Genomic DNA, 24,185 nt, shown 5'->3' on the forward strand with positions numbered 1-24,185 from the left:
GATGCAGATATGCGTATGAGAAACTAGAATGGTATTACAATTCCCATCTTCTCATGTACTGGGATCTCATTGCATCTCCCTTCATTTAATCCACTTTTTTACATAAACAAATCTGAATTAACATAAATTAGATGCAAATAAATTCAGTGCTTTCCCTCTTGTTTTCAAATTGTACTTTTAGTCCACTCAACCTGTTATAATCTTACAATGATTTTCACTTAAGAGAGCTAAATGGATGTGTGATTATTATTATAGGAACTCACACAAAACAATTAAATGGTGAGGTGTTGAAAGATAAAGTTGATTTGGTTTTGCATGTGCATGGGGAGAAAAAGAAAAAAGAAAGAAAAAAGAGAAAGAAAAGTAAGAGAAAAATTGGAAACCTTAAGCCTGGGAAGAAATCAGCTGTAAGACAAATACATTTAACTTTGCTAATTACTGCAAGTGACTCTATTAAGATTTTACTACTTTGTGCCAGGACTATAGACATTTATTTAAGGCTTTCACTTGTTATTTGAGAATAGCTGATTTCATGCATGAAAAAAAAAACCAGCATAATGTGGCTTCTATTAATAATTAGCTTCTCAAGTGCAGCATTTTACACCAATCAGTTATATGCTTGAAATGAAGACATTTAGGATTGAATCCCAAATGTCATCATAGTTTCACTTCTACTTCTACAAACTATAAAAATTATATGACCTTCAATTTATCCATGACTGATCATGCTTTTGCACAGCTCCATTTCATGTTCACATTGTATCCCTTCCTGACTGGACAGCTTCCAAATTTACCCTCATTACATAGGGTTGCCTTTGAAGTTCACTTAGAAACTTTAATTGGTCCAGAATGTAGCAGAGTGGGAAGTGGTAGGCCCAGTAGATTTTGTAGATTTTATTAATATTTGTAGGCCGCCCTTTTCCCTGAGGGGACTCAGGGCGGCTCACATAAAATCAGGGAGGGGGAATACAAACATTGACATAGAGACATATAATAAAATAGCAAGCAACATACATTCATCATTCGGGAGGGGCGCCTATCCTTGTCCCCAGGCCTGACGGGCTAGCCAGTTCTTAAGGGCTGTGCGGAAGGCCTGGACGGTGGAGAGGGTACGAATCTCCACGGGGAGCTCGTTCCAAAGGGTCGGGGCTACTACTGAGAAGGCCCTCCTCCTTGTAGTTGCCAGCCGGCACTGGCTGGCCGATGGAATACGGAGGAGGCCTAATCTATGAGATCTTATTGGTCGCAGGGAGGTAGTTGGCAGAAGGCGGTCTCTCAAGTATCCAGATCCACTACCATGCAGGGCTTTATGGGTGACTAATAACACCTTGAAGCGCATCCGGAGATCGACAGGTAGCCAGCGCAGCTCGCGGAGGATAGGTGTTATGTGGGTGAACCGAGGTGCACCCACGATCACTCGCGCGGCCGTGTTCTGTACTAGCTGAAGTCGCCGGATGCTCTTCAAGGGCAGCCCCATGTAGAGCACATTGCAGTATTCCAGCCTAGAGGTCACAAGGGCCCGAGTGACTGTTGTGAGAGCCTCCCGATTCAGGTAGGGTCGCAACTGGCGTACCAGGCGAACCTGGGCGAATGCCCCCCTGGTCACAGCCGTCAAGTGGTGGTCAAACGATAGCTGTGGATCCAGGAGGACTCCCAAGTTGCGAACCCTCTCTGAGGGGTATAGAATTTGACCCCCCAGCCTGAGTGATGGAATATTGATCGAATCTTTGGGAGGGAAGCACAACAGCCACTCGGTCTTTTCTGGGTTGAGCACAAGCTTGTTAACCCTCATCCAGTCCATAACGGCCTCCAGGCCTCGGTTCATCACGTCTGCCGCTTCATTGTGTTGGCACGGGGCGGACAGATACAGCTGGGTATCGTCCGCATATTGATGGTATCTGATCCCGTGCCTGCGGATGATCTCTCCCAGCGGTTTCATGTAGATGTTGAATAGTAGGGGGGATAAGACCGAGCCCTGAGGCACCCCATATGTTAGGGGCCTAGGGGACGATCTCTGCCCCCCCACTAACACCGACTGCGACCTGTCCGAGAGGTAGGAGGAGAACCACCGCAACACGGTGCCTCCCACTCCCACCTCCCGCAGTCGTCGCAGAAGGATACCATGGTCGATGGTATCGAAAGCCGCTGAGAGGTCAAGGAGGACCAGGATGGAGGAATAGCCTCCATCTCTGGCTCTCCAGAGATCATCGGTCAATGCGACCAAAGCGGTTTCAGTGCTGTAACCGGGTCTGAAGCCTGACTGGAAGGGGTCGAGATAGTTTGCTTCATCCAAGGACCGTTGGAGCTGGAAGGCCACCAGTACTCTTCAATATCTTCATAAATGACTTAGATGTGGGAAAAGAACAGGAACATCAAATTTTCAGATGACACTCAGCTGGCAGGAATAACCAACACCCCAGAAGACAAGCTCAGGATCAAAAAGATCTTGACAGATTTGAACAATGGGCTCTATCCGACAAAATGAAATTTAATGTGCAGAAAAGCAAGGTTTTACAACTAGGCAGGTACAAATCAGAGGTGGGTTGCCAATTTTTCTACTATTGGTTTAGGCATACTCCCGCGCTTGCTAATGCAATCCTTGGTTGTATAAACAGAGGTATAGAATCACATGAAGTATTAGAGCCACTTAATAAAGCCTTAGTAAGGCCACACCTGGAATACTGCATTCAGTTTTGGTCATTACATTACAAAAAAAAAGTTGAAACTTTGGAAAAAGTGCAAAGAAAAACAACTAAGATGATTAAAGGCCTAGAGACAAAAACATATGAAGAAAAAACATATGAGAAAAGAAGGACTAGTGGGAACCTGATAGCAGTAGTCCAGTATTTGAAAGGTTGCTAGAAAGAGGAGGGGCTCAACTTATTTACCAAAAAAACTGAGGGCATGATAATAAACAATGGATGGAAACTAATCTAGGAGAGAAACAACCAAGCACTAAGGAGAAATGGTCACATGATCAAAATTCACATGCTTGGCAATTGACTCATATTTAGCATGGTTGCTGTGTCCCGGAGTTATGTAATCCCCTTTTGCGACCGTCTGACAAGCAAAGTCAGCGGGGAAGTGAGGATTCACTTAGCAATCATGTTACTAAGTTAACAACCGCAGTGATTCACTTAACAAATGTGGCAATAAAAGTCATACAATGGGGAAAAACTCACTTAACAAAGATCTCACTTAGCAATACAAATTGTGGGCTCAGTTGTAGTCTAAGTCTAGGACTATGAATTTTATCCTATTTTCTTTATATTGTATGCCACTCAGAGTAAGTTGGGAGTCAGCCAACACAAAAACAAACAATAATAAATCTTTTACTACGACCAACCTTCTTGTGCTCCAGTAAACATAAAATAGGCTTTAGGAATATATCTTGAAATGTATCTTAAGAATGAAGTATACAAATATTGCTTAGGAAACACAACTTAGGAAAACTGGAACGGTTGCTTATTTTTTTTAAGAAAATGTCAATGCTGGGCATCACTCAGTGAAATTTGAAAAGCAACACATATGATGCTTTGAATTTTACATTAGTAAGTAGTGGAGAGATCTGTTGTCACATTTTATTCTTAATACACTTCAGACTATTGGATCTCTTTGGAGAGGACAGATGCACAGAGAATATAGATATAAATATATACCTTCTTGCATGACAGCCATTCTTCATTTTTTATTTACAACATTACTGAAATAGTTTGGCAATCCAATTTTACTCCTGCTTTTATTTTCCTTGCTCCAAGTCTAACGCACAAATAACTTTCCAAGTCATGCCTTCGCTTTAGATGTTGGTTACTCCATTATCATATACCACAACCAAATCGTTTTCTTTGTCCAATTCCTATTCTTTGGGAATTCACATCAATGAAAGGCAAATCAAAAGGTCAAAACTATGATACTATATAACTTTGTACCTATATAGATCCTGTGGATTTATATTGATCATTGAACCAGTATTGAACCAATATGGATCACCAATCAAGTGACACTATGTTTCTTTGACTGTTCTTTCACACCCCAACCATTATGCCAGAGCTCACATACTGAAAACTGTAATTACCTTCCCGTAGTAAGGAAATGTAAAATGAGCATCCAAACAGTGAACATGCAAATAGAAATTGTTACATTAGCTGACCAAAGATGCAACAGTATTATTGGCTGTCTGCTATGAAGGCAGTAAGACTATCAGATGCGGGGAAAAGTTTACTTGGAGTCTGGATGTCTTTTAGGATAGAGTCTTAGAGTGAACACTTTTTAAAATTCAACGTTTTTTTTAGAGATTTGATTGATAGATGTTTTCCTTTGTTACACTGGTTTTATTTTTATTGATACTGTATCATTTCACAATTGTGAAAGTGCTTTGGAAGTCAGTATATATGAAAAACAATACAGAAATGCTTTATCTACATTTGTATAAATCTATTTCTTCACCTAATGAGAAGGAAAGACTCACTGGAGAAGAATCTACTGCTGGGGAAGATTGAAGGCAAAAGTCGAAGGGGATGACAGAGAATAAGGTGGCTGGGGTGGTGGAGGTGGAGTCACCGAAGCATTAGGTGTGAGCTTAAATGGACTCCGGAGGATGGTAGAGGACAGGAAGGCCTGGAGGAACGTTGTCCATGGATTGCGAACATTGTCCATGGGTCCATGGATCAGACACAACTTCACAACTAACAACAACAATTTCCTCAGAATTACTTAAAGCATATCCTTTCTATGCTGGGAGATGAAGGAATTCCACAACAGCATTTAAAGAATATTATTTAATTTTACTACTTCTAATAACCATTCCCATGACTCAAAGGGCAGGTGAGCCACTGGCCCATCCTTTCCTCTCAGTAAAAGCTTTTCTTTTTCAGCCAGGTTCAATTGTACTACCATAGTCCAGTAGGATGAATGGGAAAGAAAGGGATATTTTACAAGGAGATGTGAGAGGTAAGCCCAGGAAGCATGAATATTCTGTCTTTTCTGCCTTGCATACATTTGGTCCCAAATTCCACTTGTGATAATAATGGATTCTCTGTAGTGGAAGGCTTGGATCTGCTCATTCACAGTCTAATGTTTCAGAGAGGTCGTCTGGTTTTCTGAACGAATCATATCTGACATGCTTTCAGATTTTGAAGAAGCTGAAACCTGTACTTGAAAACAATAATTTGAGAAACAAATTGATTATAGGACTTACCCTGAGCTTTCTTCCGAACACAGTAATTTTTCCTTTAATTTGTTCCTTTCTGAGACGCCACTCTATTGAATTTAAGCCATTTTCCATTGGCAGTGAAATATTGCATCGTCCTATTGCTGGGGTCACAGTCCCAGCTAGGACATGTGGTTCACTGTGGAAGCTAATACTCATCCCATTTGCATACATCACTCGCAGGGTGCCATTACTGCAGAGCTGATAGCTGTTTCTCACTTGATCTGGATCAGTCATTGGGAAGAAAAGAAATATTCCATAAGTCATACAAATAAGTGTTTTACCTAACTAGCAATTTTTTCGTGATCTTTCTACAGCTGTCAAATGACATATTCCTACAATTATTATTTGTGTTTAGATAAGGCAGATATTTACTATATTATTGATTTATGTAGAGAGAAAGTCTATGAAATATTTGAAGCCAGAAGGCGTATTTCAGGTTATTAGAATGATATTTTCTGTTTGCTCCTTAACAGTAAATCAAATATCAATTGATTATTATAATTATTATTTTGCAAACCTCACTAATGTTTGTGAATACATGTATAATTTGAGAGAAAGTTGGTGGCAAGTGATTTAATTGAAGTGTTGGGTCAGCAAGAAATCTATTCAACCTGCAAATATCAAAAAAGTGGCTGCAGCTTTTTTTTTCCAGAAGAGACAGATTCATCTCTATTCTTTCTATACTGCCTTCAGTGCTCCCTTAACAGATATATAGCTCAGTTATAGATTAGGTTTCAGTACTTAAGGCATGATGCTCACACAGAATGAGCTGCCAGAGTCAATCTTTTGTATGAGTGTCACTTTTCATTCTGCCTTAAAGAAACATTACTAGCCAGCCTGACATCTGGCTTTTTATTGACTGGCAGAAGTTGCAAAAATAAAACTTGATATTTATGATTGTTATATTCTTGACTGGCTGATCTAGTTTTCAGAATAGTAAAAAGGAATCTCTCCCGCAAGACAGTAGACAGCAGAGTGAGCAGCTGCCACCGAAGAACCACTATCATTTTGTAATAAAGAAAATATCTATCTAATTAATCATCTGCTGGAGAGAAATAAAAAATCATAACCCTGGAAAATAGTCCCTGGTTTGTGAGGTGGTTATTGTCCCACGACAATATTTATTTTTAATGACACTATTTTAAATTTTAAAACAATCGCTCACAAAATTCTTTTCATTTTAGATTAGTTAACAGTGTCACACTGCATAGGCAGCATTGAATAATTTCTTTAAGGTTTCCATTATCTTCTTTGCAGAACTCTGCTAGTGATTACATTTAAACTCCTCTTCTTAAGTTGAGAAATTTAATTACCTCCAAACAGAACGACTAAGATGCTTCTCTTGGCAAATGTCTCTTGAGCAAACATTGCCAGAAAAATGGGCCTAGGCAATAGTTAATACAGAGAAGAAACAGAATACAAGTGTTTGGGGTTTTTTGGTCATTATCTAACTGTCATATAGTTTGTACCTTTGTATCAACCATGCCTTGGGAATTTTTAAGAATAGAGATTCCAGAAAACAGAATGGCTTACCCTGCACAATTATAATGAGAGAAAAACCCACAATGGAGAATAAAAGACACTTTTAAAAGGAGTTGTCTGATCACAAACAACTCTAGTGTTCTTTTAGGTAGTTGTCCTTTTCCTGATCTTTTTAAAAGTACATATATGAACAATTGCCAGGCTAACATTTCTGAATTATAGTTTTACTGAAGACGGCATCAAATTTTGCATGCAGAGTTTGCAGATGGAAGACTTTACTAGCACTAGCAAATTGGATGAAATCAGCTCTCTATAATTATAGCTTGCTCTGAAGAAAGCAAATAAGCAAATAGGGTCCTTTGATGCATATTGTAATAGCACCAACTATTTATCCTCCTTAATTTGTTAACTCCGTATAATGAATTTAAATTCTCATCATTTTGGCCCAACAGGGCAAATAAGACGACTTTCTTTTTACAAAAAAAAAACAGCAACACCCCAAACCTTTATTCTACCTCATCTTGGCAGCATGTGCTCAAATTACATGGTTTTCAGTCCTCCTTACTGAATTAATAATAATTAAAAGACTATCTTAAATGATAAATAATGCAAATCACATGCAGCTTTGGGTGTAAATGGTTTTGTATTCATACCTCTTCAAGACTGTTGAACAACTGTCACAGGAAATAACAACTTTATAACAATTTTAAGGAATACGTTCAAAACAAATCAATAAGGGAATAACAGAGATTGCAACTGAAGATGCAAACCAGACAAGTAACCTTGCAAAGGGATAATAGAACCTTTAAATATGTACATAACAAATGTAGTTCAGGATTCAGTATGAGGTTATGAAGTGAGGTACATAGGATTTTCTTGTTGAAAATCTTTTTGCTGGGAAGAACGGCTTAAAGTTTTTCAGAAAGCCACATGAAGGATAAATCTTCCAAGGAGTGATATTTAATATTCATGCACTGGGATGGAGAACTTTGCCCAGCTTGTATAATAAATATCTGATGTTTTTGGTATCCATTGTAGATTGACCTGATAGCAAGAATTTATACAGTAACCATGGAATGAGACAGATAGGGAAATATGTATGTAAGAAAGCTATTCTTTGAAAATGTAAATTGTTTCTTAAAGAAGGGGAATCCCATTTCTTCCCTATGGCAGAAAATGTACTTTGATATCTAGTGTTTTTATATTTATAGATGTTGATTTAAAAAAAGGATTCTGGAAAGTATAAAATGGAATAATGCAATACTGCATAAAGGTCCAATTATGAACCACTTCTTTAGGTTCAGAGAGTATTAGAGGTGTTTTATCCTTGTGAGTCTTGTTGAGATGATCTTTTGATTTATGGGGTGGTGGTGGTGGTTCAGGATACTGTCTATATTCTAATGAACTTTTCATATTGTGAAAGCCGCAACAAATCCTCCATTTGTAGTGGGATATAAATGTGTAAATAACTAAGTAAATAGCTTTCTACAAAATCATAATAGTTATCTTGAAGTTTTCACTAGTGAGAATAAAGTCATCAAAATAGTTTCTACCACAATAAAATAGTTTATTTTACAGGCAAGCACATTGGCTGATATAACAGGTAGCTTTCTAATGATTTAGTATCTATTAAATACATTGATTGAAAAGAGATTCTGGAACCTCACTCAATCATCTGTACAACTGAATGGCTTTGATTTGGAACTAGACAAGGTGCACAGCATAGGCAATCAAGAACTTCACCTGTAAATTGAGTACACCAATTGATATGATTTGTTTGCATTGATGCAGAGACACAAAACTTGAAATAGGTGAAATGTTTTTTATTAACCAATGAAAGAGGTCACTGGATATCGTCAACCTAACTTTAGATGACCCTCTATATGGAAAAATTGTGATGATTGGTTTAGAAAATGTGTATACTGTAGACATACATCTCAAATATATAACTAGGGAGTGATATAGTTCAATTGTAAAAAAGGGCATTGAACAGACAGACACCCTGTTTCAAAAATAATTCAAGAAATTCTATACTGGAAGTAACAAATCTCTTTGTATCATGTTACAAGAAGAATTTGAATAGGAATAAGAAATGGAGAAAAGCAAGATGGTACATAGCAGACAAGTAATTCCTGAAATTATGAATCTTTTAATAGCAGTTAAGATCAGATTGGAGACTTTATGTTTTTTCTAAAATCACAGACATAAATGTAACCCTAGGAAACATTGACATGGGGCAAGAAGCTTATTTGATTACAAAATACTAGAGTTTTCTGCATTTAGGAGGTTAAAGGACAAATGTTATCACAGATCTTTAATTATGAGTAAGAAAGCAATGTATAATGTGTGGCAATTGTATCAGAGCATAATTTCCCCATGCAATGCTTTCTCAAATTTTGGCAACTTGTAATTGGCCCAAAGTAATTAAGGTTAATGTAATTTTGATTTCATTTTCCGACTCCCTAATTCGTCTGTCCTAAATAATTTTTTTGTTTGGGTACATAAAACTATAGGAGTAGGATTTTTGGAAGAAGAAAAAGAACATTTCTATCAAAAGATGTTTTGTCTGATGACCAAATGGAGATGTCATTGTTTATTCTCATGCCAAAAATCTTTCAAAATCTGTAATAAATTTCAGACACACTATGTACATTTACTCTCCCTTAGTCTTCAGGGAATTTTATGTTAAATGCTGAAAAGGCATTTGCTGTTGAAAGGAAGATAATCTATATGAGATTTGTTTTAGACAGGAAAGCAGTCAAGCGAAGTCAAGCATAAAGGTGCAACACAAAAGGGGTCTGTCATTTGTCATATAGTAGTGATATGTTGATTTGTCAAACAAGAGACGTCAAATGGAAATGTGGAACTTCACAAAGTAATTTAGCAATTGAAATGAACAGAATATATTTCCCATTTAGTTATACTGAACAACACCGTGTCACCCAGTTCTTTTAGGATATCATCAGGATATTGATACATTTTAATGAAAAAGTGTACTATTTCCTCAATTATCAGTCTTAGCTGGAATAATTTTTCAGCAGACTTAACAAATAATAGGTAAGTAAATTATTAAGATTAAAGGTGAATAGAGGATGAAATTGCAATCTCTCCTTCAAAGAAATAAAACACTGGAAAAAACAGGATTATATATTTCAAAGATTATGGAATATTATTTAGATGGAGGTACTAATAGAGCACATCAATATTTAATATTCATGCACTGGGATAGAGAACTTTGGATAACTTTCAGTTGGTGAAACTAGAACCTGACAATATGAAAAATAATGTTGTTTTTGTAAATCTTTAATTACTTCCATGATTCTTAAATTGTTTAGTATTTGGGATTGCCTAAAAATAAAACAATTAAAATGGTTTTGTCATAGAAGCTAGAAGTTAATTCCGCTACCGTTACTGCTACAATTAAATAACATGGATGGGATCATAAGCTATTTCTCTGCTATTAAAGATTAGAGGCCTTCCAAGATCACTTCCAGAGGAAGAGGCCCAAATGAACAATAATTCCTGTTAATTTGATGCATCAATTTCTGACAATGAGTATAGGAGACAACCTTCTACTTACCTTCAAAATGGACAAGAGAAACATGTGCCTTAATTCTAAAGCTGCCAAACCTGCTGCACATTAAACATGTATATATATTTAAACATATATATATTGTAAATATAATGTAAATATATTTACATATATATGTAAATATATGTTTAAACATATTATGCACATTAACATATATGTTTAATGTGCACAATATGTTTAAACATATATATTTACAGCCCCTGGCAAAAAAATGCATGAGACAGACAGTTCTTCCTAGGAAAGAAATGTGAAATAGAACCATCTATTTGCTTGTTTGCTTCCTTTACTTGCATTTGGCTTTTCCTGCTACAGGAGGACAACTACATTGTACTGAAACTGAACACATATTGCCATCTTCTCCTGAAAAAGATGGAGGAATGAAGGGAAGTCCTCTGAATGAAGAAATAATGATGACCTTTGAATTAATATTAATTTAAAGTTGGTATTATCAGATTTTTAGGCAGACCAAGGGCTACGTAAACATTTGTCCCACCGGTTGTTGGTTATATTTATCTTCTGCCATTATTGTTACTCATACAAACTCTGTAAAGTCTTTGGGAAGTATATTTCTGTACCTTGAACAACTGTGTAGGAAGCCTCCACAGATGAGAGATTGGTAATTACTGTGACATCATCATCACGGTTGGAGTTTTCTATATCTATCGTAATAGACTTTTCCATTTCACGGTGAAGGCTTGTTACTACACCAGTAGGGCGAGTTACATTGGTAAGGCGTCCTTCATGGTCATAACTGAAAAAAGAGAAATCTTATTTAAGTGGCTGAATCTGAGCTGAATCAGACATGCACTACCTGGACTTGAAAGAAATGCTAAACAGATTATGAAACAAATCTATTAATCAAAGACAAATAATTGGAATAATTTTTAGTATCAAATAATTACAGATTATTTGATATACAGGGAATATACTGTTAAGTTCACATGGTAAAGAAAATACGATGTATGATCAAAAAGATGATTTACTGGAAATAGTATAGTTTTGGGAATTTCTTTTTTCCACATAATCATCCCTGGAAAATTATTATTGAACCCTTCTGATATATTTACAGAATGTAATCACATCTACCATTCTTCTATTATTTCTTCTTTTTACATCTCAAAATAAGTACAGCAATCTTTACCATACCAGATATTCATTCCTTTCTTCTTTTAAACATAAGCCTTCAGTATTTCAGACAGTATATCCATCTTGCAAATAGATTCAATTATTTCATAAGCAATTCAACTAGGCAGACAGATCCAAAACCATGCTGACAAAACAGATGATCCAAAGCTGCCTTTCGAATGCCCAGTTTTTTGCTGTCAATACCTTATAAACACTCCTCTGCCTAAGGGCCTTGGTCACTGATCCATCCAGTGGCTCCAGAGTCCCTGTCAAGGCTATAATATTAGAACACTAAATAATAGTCACGTTAAATAAAATGCTGCAATATTATAGTCCCTAGTCATTTTTCTCACTAGGATTTAGTGTTATATGGATAAAGTCATTCAATAGTGACTTGAGACATAAGCTCAAATAAGAACAAATATTTGAAATGTGGGGTAAAGCGTGACTAAAACTGGTACCAAAAAATTCCAGATGATCCCTAGATAGTAAAATGCAATATAGAAAAAAACAACTCTGCTATTGTGTGTTGGCCATTGAAATGTTTGTCTATGAGAGTTTCGGTCATCCATAGTTGTCCCAAAGGTGTTTTTTCAAAAGGCTACTGGACTTCCTCTTTTTCTTTGAAGATGTTTCACTTCTCATCCAGGAAGCTTCTTCATCTCTGATTGGATGGTGGGGAATGGAAGGATTTATACTTCTTGCAGACAGCTGGTCATTTGCATTCTTTTAGTGAATCAATACAACTAAACCTCCAGTTGGCCAGAACAACTCACTAAAAGAATGCAAATGACCAGCTGTCTCCGTTTCCCATCATCTAGTCAGAACTGAAGAAGCTTCTTAGATGAGAAGTGAAACATCTTCAAAGAAAAAACAGAAAGTCCAAGTTGCCTCTTGAAAAAGCACCTTTGGGACATTGAGATTTTGTATCTCAGATCAAGACGTTCTACTATATTTTCTATATTTGAGAGAATACCAGCAATTCCTCGCTTGGCAAGAGAAATAAATCTTTCTTATATTTCTTTGTAATTCAGCAATTTTGGGGTAGTTAGTATGTATGTATGTATGTATGTATGTATGTATGTATGTATGTATGTATGTATCTACCTACCTACCTACCTACCTACCTACCTACCTACCTACCTACCTACCTACCTTTGAAAAAAAGGAAGAAAAAGAAGGGAAATAGAGACATATTAATAACGTACTAATAATAGATAGTGGCAAATTATGCCATTGTGTAAGCCCATTGAGATATGTGGAATAGATATGTGCAGATAGAGAATTGTCCAGAAAGAAAAGGAAGCAACAGACTGAATATCATATGGGAGGATCAAATGTCCTTGAAAACAATTCTTGTCATCCGCTGGGAAAAGAATGTCTTGACTAGTTTGCAACAGAAGCTTGACAATATGACTTAATTATCCAATGGTTTGAGGCAGGAGGCAGCTGTAAAACATTTATTGCACACACACAATATGTATGATGGAGTAGGACATTTCCTGGGATCTGATGAGTGCATGGGAGAATCAGCAGGCACACAACATCAGAGAGCTATTAAAATGCCACAATTAAGGTATATTACTAAAGGAGGGAATCTTATGGGATAGTCACAGTCAGTATATAACGCTTATTTCTAAAATATGTGACATTATTGCTTTGGGTGTTTCTAACGCATATTATGCTTGTCTATGTTTTATTCAGAGACTTAGTAAAGATTCATGAGTTATGTTTATGCTAGTGGGATCAGCCAATAGTCATTTCAGAATGAAAAATCGCATAGGACTTGGCAGAATTTCTGCACCAGGACTAATGGTGTATTGGTTTGCTTCTGTTCCAAAGCAAAAACAGATAAGGAAGGCTCTACACCATTCTTTACTGCATAATTTTTCTCAAGTACATTTACTTTTTTCAACATTTTCAAAAAAAATCTCCAATTCCATCCATTCCTTTCATTGGCACCTTATTCTTTAAGTTAACAAATTGTGTGTCTTTTGAAAGTAACAGACACAAATACACACACCATTTACCATTATTCTGCATGAATCTGCTACTTAACTATTATTTTAATTATAAACCTTAGCTAGTCATTAAAAAAAAACACTTTATTTTCCTTTATTGATGTTTTATTGTGTGCTACCCAGAGTCACTCTTGGGGAAATGGGTGGTTAGATAAATTTTATAATTAATTAATTAATAAATAAATAAATAAATAAATAAATAAATAACTGAGCACCTGTATGCCTAAACTAATGAAGCTAAAAAAAAAGCCCAAACAACTAAAACAAAGAGAACTAATCTATCCATTCTTCTTTCTTCTCCTTTCTGTTCAAAACAGTACTTCATGCTATATTGGATGAAGAATGTTACAAATACATTGTAAGTTAGTCTTACAAACCGGGACTAATGGGATGTGATCACCCATTTACTACTCTTGAAAGTCATATTGCAACTTTTATCAGTAAGATTTAAGAAAGGTCTGCATCTGTATACTACCATTTTACAAACTGGACCTGCAGATGGCACTGCTGAACTTCAACAAATTTCATCAAAATAACAAAAAATGAAACGAGCCTTTGAAAATATTATTTTTCAATCAGAAAAACCAGACATATGATTATTTATGCTCTCGAATTACATTTGTTTGGTGTGAGAATCATACATTAAAAAAACCCAATAAATCATTAATAGTCAAAATGAAAGAAACGCTTCTTTCGGTTCATCGAAAAGCACGACTTGGGCTGAGGGTGGGGAAACAAGAAACATTCCCAGGACAAATTTGCAACAGGCATTTCTTCTGAAAAGTGCAATTCTCATATTGTAAGTCTGTCTATTTGAACCCACTTGCACTTGAGCAGTGCAAACATCATAGCAATTTTTTTTCTTCCATGTCTTCATGTGAATTTCGTATCTGATCCATAAGTGAGAGGGACATCTGTCATCTTTAACTGTACTAATATTTAAACAGTGTTTCCAGCTTTAACCTAATATCATTGCATTACATAATCTCTTCCATTTTACTTCATATGATGTGATTGAAAAAGGAGCTGCCCAGTAATGGGTGGGATGGGTACTACTTATTGGCTAATGTACATACTCCTCCCCGCCTCTGAACCACATCAGCTGCCACTCAGCTGTTGTCTAACTGAAGAGTTGGATGTAACAGCATTGTGCCAGTCAAATCGAATCTTTATTTCAATCATTGACCAGTATAGCTGCTGGTTAGGTATGGCTAGATAACTCAGCAACAGAGAAAGGCCCTTAGATGCAAGTTCATCGGGTAATTGTTATTATGTACACAGATTGTTTTAGTCTCATTGAGAATTCTTGACTAAGAATTGTCAAACTAAATCTCCAGTTTTCCTCTCACTTCTCTGTTGTTTCTGCCTCCTGTGTTGCACTGACTGCATTTCAATGATACCTGAATCTGCAGTTAGTTTAAATCATCATTTTTTGAAAGAAATGGTCAAAAGTTAAAAAAAAAAGAATCATTAATTTCTTTAAAAATTTTGGCTTACTTAAATTAGACAGTTTTTGGTTTGGTTCAAATATAATTAGGGGTGGGTTGCTACGGGTTCACCCTGGTTTGGGAGAACTCATAGCTAACATTATGGCCAGTTTGGGGAACCTCCAAATCCCATCCCTGGCTGGCCCCTCCCCTCCTACCTCTCCCCTCCCAGAGTCTCCACATGGCCTGTTTTGGATGCGAGATAAGTGCAGGGCCCGTGTGGAAGCTCAAGGAGGGAGGGGGGGGAAACGGACCTCCTGGAATTTCTGGAAAGCCAGAAACAGGCCTGTTTCTGGCCTCCGAAACGTTTTTGCCCTCCCAGAGGCTCAAGGAAAGCCTCTAAAGCCTGGAGAAGGCAAAATCCCCCCGCCCCCCTGTACAGGAGGCCAGCTAGGTTATGACCACCATGTCCACGCTCACACAGCAACTGGGCAGAGAACCTGTTGCTGAAATTTTTGAAGCCCACCCCTGAATATAATTGAAAGCTAATTTAATGATAAACTAAAAAATCTGAAGCTTCTAATCTTGTGGCTGTACCCAAGGAGAGGAGAGAAGAAGAAAGTGATGATCTCCCCACCCCTCCCCCTAAATTCAGTAATTTAGCATTAGATTCAGACTGGAACATTGTGAGCAACCAAGTGTACATATGCTCATGTGAAACAGCAAGCTTCTTGTGAGTAGATCTGAGGCACTGTCTTGATTTTTCATTACAATGGACAATTTCCTAACATGCAAATATTAATCTATAGCAAATGTGTCATTAAAAAAATATTCTACTTTGGACAATGGGGCTGAACTTGTAGCAATAGAGTTAAATAGGTAATGTAGCTTGATTCTTAGCGTACAAAGTTTGCATGCTTTCTTATAAGTAGTTATTTTATTTTTGAGTGCAAACTCTGAAAGATAAAAAGTAGCTTAGATGTGTATGTTAATATATTATCCATTTCTAGCTATGAAATGATCTTTTTGAAATTAGTATTTTTAATCACCAATTTTTTAATTTTGCAGAATGCCAATTAAAAAACCTGCTTTGCTTGCGTAGGTTATTTTAAAAGAATGCACAACACTTTAATGTCTTGCAATTATATAGAAAAGCATTTTCTTTCTCACCTAATTCCCGAAGTAAGTGCAATTTTTGGACTCTCTGGAAATAGTATGTCACATAGTATGTCACATACTTATATATGCAATTTCCTCACTATCTGCAGAAACAAGCAATTGGTAAATTTTATCAATGCTTTATCTGCTTATATAGAACATGATCCCACTATCCTGACATTTGAAGGGCAAGATTTGTTACCTGAATTCCAAAAGTAACTGTAATATTGATATCCCTGTGGGGAGGAAGATTACTGGGATGTAGCCACAGTCTATTAGGCAGTATAAATAGGGCAAATAAATATCCTCTGTCCTGACAGACAAGGTTAACAAAGTTTTTTCCTACTAGTACTGGACACCAATAAATTATTTAGGCATTTCAAAATTATACCCACTTTTACCAAGCTCTATCTTCAGAATTACTTCAAAGTTGTTTTCTCTGGGTTCAATAATAAAGACTATGTGGCATCTTTAAAAAAAAAATGTTATTCCACTTTCATTATTTTTTTATAAATAACTCAAGGCAGTATACATACCCAATACTCCTTCCTTATCCTAATTTTGCTGCAGTGACAGCCCTGAGAGGTGATTTAGGTTGAGAAAGATTGATTGGCCCCAAGCTCACTCAGATGGCTTTCATGCTTAAGGCATGACTAGAATTCATAGTCTCCTGGTTTATAGCCTGCTGTCCTAACTACTGCATCAAATTGTTCTATATGCATTATTTTTATAAGAAACATATTACTGCATTATTAATATAAATAAAAAATCTGTAAATGAACTACAATGGTATAATTTTTCCCCATGACTGAACCAGAGCACTGGATAATTCATTCAATGTTCTCTTACCAATGTTTTATCCATTATTTTAGCTCCATCTTTGACTCTGTTGAATTTTATTTTTGCATAAAATAATTCAAGCTATATGAAAACCCATAGTGACACAATAAGAGTAAACAAGAACATGCATGCAAAAGTGAGTGCTCAGGCTCCCTTTGGAGACCACTCAACATGCTTAGACCTTCCTTATTTGAGCCATCCTGCATTAGGAAAAAAACACTTACTACCTTATTCCTTATGAAGACAGATGATTACTCAGATAGACAATGAATATGCACTATAGGTTATTCTAAAAACAGCCTTACTCATAAAAGGTTGTCCATCCCGTTTCATCACTTTTGGTTGCCAGAAGACCACTGCTTCCATGATAGGTCATTAATCCAAGTTCCAAGGTCTGGGTTGATACTGCTTTAAGACCACCACTGGTGCTGACAGCAAGAGTCACAATTTGGTTGTCAGGCATTAAAAAATGGCGTGCAGCTCCATTTGTATCCCGCCTAATTTTCAGAGAGTTGCCGTTGTTATCAACCAACTCAGTCACATCGTTATCAGCACTATAAGTAAAATTATATAGATATTCTCCCGTGACAAGACTGAGAGTATATTGATGGATGCCATCAATGTTGAAGATGTACAGCTCTTGCTCTCTTGGTGAAGCGATTTCATATTGGTTGAAAGAGTTGAGAACTGGTTTATTTTTGCTGACCGCTCTGATGCGTATGTTTCCAAGATCTGCTATGTAAATCGTACCATCTGGTGCCACAGCTAAGGAGGATGGAGTATTTAAGATGGCATCAGTTGCATAAGCATCATCCCCAGCATAGCAATTGCAGTTCACGTCATTTTTGCAGTCACAGTCTGAAGCTGCCCCAGCCAGAAGGCAAATCTCGCCATTCGTGGTGACCTGACGAAGGCGGTTAATTTTTTTCTCATCTGTCTCACTGATGTAAAGAATACCAGCGTGTGAAATGGCGATGGCACTGGCTGACTCCAAAGCAGAATGAATGGCCAGTTTACTAAGAGAGTAGTCTATCCCAGGAACCTGACAGTGCATTGGACGACCAGCAATGATGCTAACCTGATGGTTCTCAGTGATTCGCAAGATGACATTATTCTCCAAAACATACAGTGAGTTATCCATTGGATTGACAGCTAGGTCAGTTGGCCACTCCAGTCGCACCTATAGAATAAGCAACACATTACTATTGCTTTAAAAACTTTGGATGAACAAAGGTTTGTGTGGAACAGCAAATAATTGGCCAGTTTTAATGGAGTTAGTCAAGGATCAAAGCTGTATGGAATTGCCTTAGACAATATTCTTTTCAGTATTCATTAAACCTACATGCAGTCAGCTCTCTGGATGCTTATATAAAGGATTAATTGCCCCCTTTCCAGATAAAGGATAACCAAAGCTAATTAAAGGAGGAGAGCCTTCTCGGTGGCAGCTCCGACCCTATGGAATGATCTCCCCGTGGAGTTTCGTACCCTCACCACCCTCCAGACCTTCCGCACAGCCCTTAAAAACTGGCTATCCCGTCAGGCCTGGGATTAAAGACTGTAACCCACCCGAATAGTATGAATGTCGTGCTTTTAATGATGTATTGTCTTATGTGTCAATTGTTTGTTTCCCTCCCTTTTCGAGTTGTAAGCCGCCCTGAGTCCCCCCAGGGAAAAGGGCGGCATATAAATAAATTACTCTAAACTCTCTAAACCACATTACTGTATCACAGATCTTTTTTTTCCTGTTGTAGATGTATAGAAGGTTCTGAAAAGAAGGCTTGGTTTTTTTGTGTTGCTAATTATGTTAAATATTATATGTTGTATAATCAGCAATAACTTTTTCTCCCAGCAGGTTGGAACTTCTGGTGTATCTTGGAGATAACCACAAGACATTTATCCATCTGTTTTATTATCAGAAGCAAATAACATTCTACCTGGGTGACATCCATGCTGGAATCACAGCTCAGTGGCCGAACAGCAGTTAAGTCATTAGAGCCCAGCAGAGTTGATATGATACCATTCTGATCAACTTTCCTGATCATTGTTGCATCAACAAAATACATAAGGCCATATTTATCCACTGCAATACCTGCCAATATGAAATAGAAACAAAAATAAGATTAGATTACACTGTATATATCATCTATCATCTATCATTATATATCGACCATTTCCCTGATAATTTATTATTTTGATGTTTTGTGCTTTCAAATTCAGTTTTGGCCAATTAAAAGAGTATTTCTCATTAAAGTCTATTATATTTTTTTTTAATTTTTAATTTCTATAAATTCATTCTAACCCTAATACAATGTGACTTGTTTTCTTTTGCCTTGTATTTAAAAAAAGGTTATTCATTCTTTTTTTCACAGTACAGACTACATTTAAATAAAACATAATTTGGAAATCTAGGAATAAAGCTTTCGTATAAATTTCAGAAAATCTCATTGCCTATGCCATTTGTTACCATGCCACCCTAAAGTTCTTCAGATTTCTTGCCATTGTTCCCTCTATGAAAGGCACTTTGTCAAATTTTATCTCAGAAATGTGTGCTTGCATTGTCAGTTTTACACAGAAAGCATTGACAAATGTTATAAAGGAATGATTTTGAAAATTGTTAAATAAATTACAGTACATCACAGAAGTATATATTTTCATGTGACAACACTGAAGAAGTGACACTAGGCTACAATGTAAAGTAGTGAGTATACAGCTTGTATAAGAGTGTAAACGTGCTGTCCCCTCAAAATAATGCAACACACAGCCATTAATGTCTAAACTGCTAAGAAAATACATTCACACATGCATTTGAAGGGGAAACAATCTTCAAACTTCTAAAACATATCTGTCACTAATTGAGTCCAGGCATTTGGGTCCAAAATGTTATATCATCCCTTTCTTCTGCACTTCTTTATTTTTTATCTGTTTCAACTACTGATGTCAATACAGTGTTGCTACTTTGCAACAAAAAGTTAGTAAATGTTGCCTAGTATCTGGGACTAGGTATTCACCAAGCTCCCTGTGCCACTCAATTTTATCTATTGCTTTTTCCTGTTTTTTTCTTTATTAAAAATAATTACATGGAAATATGACATGCTGCAAGAGAAAACACACATTTCCAGCATTACTTTTATTTCCAAGAAGGCCTCTGGGCTCTGTGTAAGCCCTGTGGGTATTCTGAAAAAATAAACCTAGTAGGTGTGGACAGCTCAGTCTTTTGTTTGCAAATATGCTTACCTGCCTGAAATTGGGGGGAAAGATAAAGAGGAAGTGACAGAGAGTACAAGAAGCAACTTTTGCTAAGTTTAGTAAATGATTGTTTTGTCGGAGTATCCAAGATATGTTTTTGAAATGATCAATGTGCTCAATGATCCAAAGATATTCTTGGCCTACAACATCCAAGGATGTGTTTGGGAGTAGGAACAACATTTAGTTTGAACAATTAAAGAAAGCTCACCATAATGTCATTTTCAATATAATAAGTCAGAATATATTTTATTCATTCAATTTGGAAGCTAGACTTTATACGTGGCCATTAGGTAGCAATTTATTTTATTCAGTATGTCTTTACAGTTCTTCTAGTGTTTTCATTAATTCCAAAGGACTGCAATCCTAGGGCCAATAAACAATGTTTCGAGTAAATGTTTTATTTCTGGGTTATCCTACCCAAATCAGCTATTTGGTAAACAACAGCAGGTTCTGCCTGTGATGCCCCTTACCTCGAGGGCTCATTAATGTTGCATCTACTGCTTTCCCTCCATCACCACATCTGGCCTCATCAAAAGGCAGGCACTGCTCCCCTGTCCCTGCGACCACTTCCGAATTACCAGCCAGGTCTTTTGCACCAGTAAGGCTTTTGACTCTGAAAATACGACGACTGTTGGTATCCGAAACATAAAGAGAGCCCGAAACAGGATCCACAGCTAGGTAGTACTTGTGAGCAGGATTGTTACTTGAGGAGAAAGAGAGAGAGAGAGAGAGAGATAAAAATGATAGCTTCAGAAGGTCTGGTGTACAGAGAGATAATTGAGCAGACATACAGTATATTAATCAGTTTCAGTCCAGAAGCATGATTTTGCCATCCTTCTGTCTAAAAGCAACCCCATATACACAAAAAATCTGCCTTAAACATGCTTAACCTAGTTCCTATTTCTGGATTCACACAATACAATAACCCAATTAACTGACTTCACACAACACACCAAGCCCTACAAGAGCTAAACCAGTTAAACGAGCTTGGCATGTTATGCCAAAGCATCTGCTAGGTGTCTACTTGTACTGGTTTCGTAGCATGCCATGAGGTCTGGCAACCCCAATTCACATTTCCTTTTAGTTTGGCTAGAATGGGTAGAGTTTAGCTTTGGGTGTGAGAAAAACTCTGCTCTAAACTGACATGATAGCCTGAAAAAATGTCTTCATTCACAGCCTCTCCAATTGCAGGATTGTGATTGTGCAAATCTGAGGGACAATAATGCCACTCATTACCTATCACTTTGAATTCCTTGGATGATGGGCAGATGGAAAAGTGGTAAATAAATAAAGCTGTCGAGGGCTTTTACATAACCCCCTAGTTTTATTTTACTTAAGTGAATGTTGGTGGCATGTTTTATCTCAAATTATTTCTGTGGTCCTGTTTACACCAATATGAGACAGAGTACACCAATATCTGAATAATATGAACTCAGTGAAATTTACTTCTGAGGTAATTTTGGAGTGTAAATGTTAGATTCAGTTTTTAACAGCTTAGCTCACTAAGAGGTTCCTGTCAATTATAAGGCAAATCCACCTTGGATTTTAATCAATCTTTCTTTGAGCATTACATCATTCTATTTCTCCCACATCTCCAAAACTGGAATACATCTCAGTAACAAGGGCACTGGAAACATATATGATTCTCATGAATTTCCATTTATGGGTTTCTTTTTTTCCATCCATGAGAATCTATTTATTATACAGAGCATAAACGTTTTGTTTTGGAACAATGCTTTAAGAAATAATGTAACCACAAAAGCAAAAATACATGAGACCCGAGTTTTAAATTGCTTTTGACAGGAGGCTGTTATTCTTCAAAAAAAAAAATTTTTTTTTTATAGCATCTGTGCTGGCTTGTAAAATCTTTATCCCATCTTCCTACATTGCCAAATAATAAAGAATAGTCTAACCTTCTCTAATGCTCTATAAAAAATAGGTAGACTCATAATTTTTAATTGCATACATTCTTTCCTCTTAATAAAAAGCTTTTATAGAAAGAGGTTTTATAGTGTGGTGGGTAGCCTGGGATGATTAGAAGTATAACACCTACATTTAGTATTCCAAAATAGTAACAAATGTCATAAGATTAGTCACTTTCAAGGTTAAAGCTGAAGTAGGGCAAAACAGTCTTTGTTATTAAAATAAATTCAAGAGGTTCTAAACAGGTTCCCTCTTCGAAGGTTTTCTCTTTAAAGCCCAAGCTTTGAAGTGCTTCACATTTCCCTTTGAGAAAAGGAATAACATGCATTTAAAGTATGTGGGAATGGCTTTGCTATTATTACTGATTGCCCAGAAAACAATTTTCTCACAATATAAAAATGTATAGTGAAATAATTTCCGCTGTGTTTTATCTTAGTTACTGCTTGTTTGAAATAAGGAAGCTGGAACTTATGGATTAGGAAAATTGCTAAAATCAGCCACATATTCATATTTGTCTGACTGTGTGAAGTGGTGGTTAAGCCAAAGCAGACTTTGATGCCTCCCGAGATATAGTACAGGTAGTCCTTGACCTATGATTATTTAAAGTTACAATAACACTGAACAAATGATTGCTCTTTGAAATTCTGGCCATCCTAGGACACCGTCCCCCCAGTCACGTGATCACAATTTGGGTGTTTGACAGCTGGTTTGCACTTATGACCAGTTGCAATGCCGTATGATCACCACTTGCAACTTTTGTTGTCATTCAGGGAAGAGACCAAGTCACTGGGGTAAATTTCTCCCACCTGCATACTATTCCTTAGACCCTATGTATTCAAATTGTGCCAATTAATTGCCCCCACCCCATGCACCTCTTCTGCACACTTCCTGCTCTGTGCCATGCCTCTTGCATATCTCCTCACAACACCAACCTGTACCACACTTCTTGCACACTACTTAGTACTCCTTTTTCAACCCATGTCATGCCTCTCATGTACCCCATTGCATTCTTGCATCCCCTCATCCACCTTCCCTGACCTTCACCCTGCCTCTGGTGCATGCCTTTGCACCCACTCACACTGTCCCTGACCATCTCTTGAATCACTATGTATCCCCTTGCCTTCTCCCCGTAGCAGCCATTGACTTGTCTGTTGGCCTGAGGCTTTCAATTTCCTGCTTCTTCATCAACTTTGGTTGTGCAAAGCCAGCAGGATGCTGCTTCACCTAACAACTCTGGGATCCAGTTAACAACAGCAACCAGAAATGTAGAGATTGCCCTTGTTAAGGGATGGGGTTATGTCTTATGATTGCATTGCTTAGCAATGGAAATCCTAGTTCTAATTGCTGTTATAAGTTGAGGACTACCTGTACTTGAGAATGTATGTTAGCACATGGACAATCTCTGCTCATTCCTGTCATGATAATGTGTGATCTTGTATGATTTTTCAATGTTACCTCTAGGTAAATATGTAACTGACACAGCCAGTTGCATGTTTCTAAGCTGCTTATACTCCTACTTGCTTTTGAAACAGTTCATTGGTTGGATCTTGCCTATAGCCTTCAAGATAGAAGCTTTAGTCCAGCATCACAAGTAGGTTTTTTTTAAGAGACATGAGCTTTGTATGTGTTCATTAATACTTTCCAATTTATAATTATTTCAAGGTAGGTAATTTGAAGTTATGATCTAGATAACTTGGTTTAGATTTTATCTCAGCCATAGTGTCATTCAATTTGTATAAAGAGCAGGGGGCTCATTAAGAGACTAAGAATGCCTCTGTGTGCAATAAGGAATGCACAGAACAGTCCTATTTTTTTTGGGGGGGGGGGATGATGTTCAGTGGAGGATATAGTGATCTTACAATGGTTCATAAAGCACAGGGAATCTATTCAGTAAGTAAAACGTATACAATATAGACAATTTGACATCAAATGCTTTGGTTTTCTTCCATGTGTTCCTTATGTCTCAGTACTAGTGCTGAAGTGATCAACTTCAGCACTAGTATTGCAATCAAGCTTTAGCTGTCATCCACCATCCCCATGGTTCAAAGGGGTATAGCATTGTGGGCTCCTTGGGGCGCTCTGAGCTTGATTGTTTTCTTGCAGCAGCATCAGTGCTAGCTGATGATGTTACCTACTTTGGGTAATGAAACCTCTGCAAG

General features: G+C 37.1%; 1 protein-coding gene across 1 annotated transcript in view; it reads right to left on the reverse strand.

The window, feature by feature from the left end:
• TENM2 (teneurin transmembrane protein 2) overlaps positions 1 to 24,185 on the reverse strand; it is a 928,661-nt gene that overhangs the window by 19,045 nt on the left and 885,431 nt on the right. The window contains exons 23-27 of the mRNA XM_087709674.1: positions 20,574 to 20,806; positions 18,792 to 18,946; positions 17,163 to 18,037; positions 10,862 to 11,037; positions 5,198 to 5,433 (exon numbers count right to left, since the gene is read on the reverse strand). Coding sequence (XP_087565800.1) covers positions 5,198 to 5,433; positions 10,862 to 11,037; positions 17,163 to 18,037; positions 18,792 to 18,946; positions 20,574 to 20,806 — 1,675 coding nt within the window. The remainder of the gene's footprint in view (positions 1 to 5,197; positions 5,434 to 10,861; positions 11,038 to 17,162; positions 18,038 to 18,791; positions 18,947 to 20,573; positions 20,807 to 24,185) is intronic.

The sequence above is a fragment of the Thamnophis sirtalis genome, unplaced genomic scaffold (assembly GCF_051295495.1).
Source record: "Thamnophis sirtalis isolate CommonGarterSnake01/CBP01778 unplaced genomic scaffold, rThaSir2_p1.2 scaffold_3, whole genome shotgun sequence".
Classification (NCBI taxonomy): domain Eukaryota; kingdom Metazoa; phylum Chordata; class Lepidosauria; order Squamata; family Natricidae; genus Thamnophis; species Thamnophis sirtalis.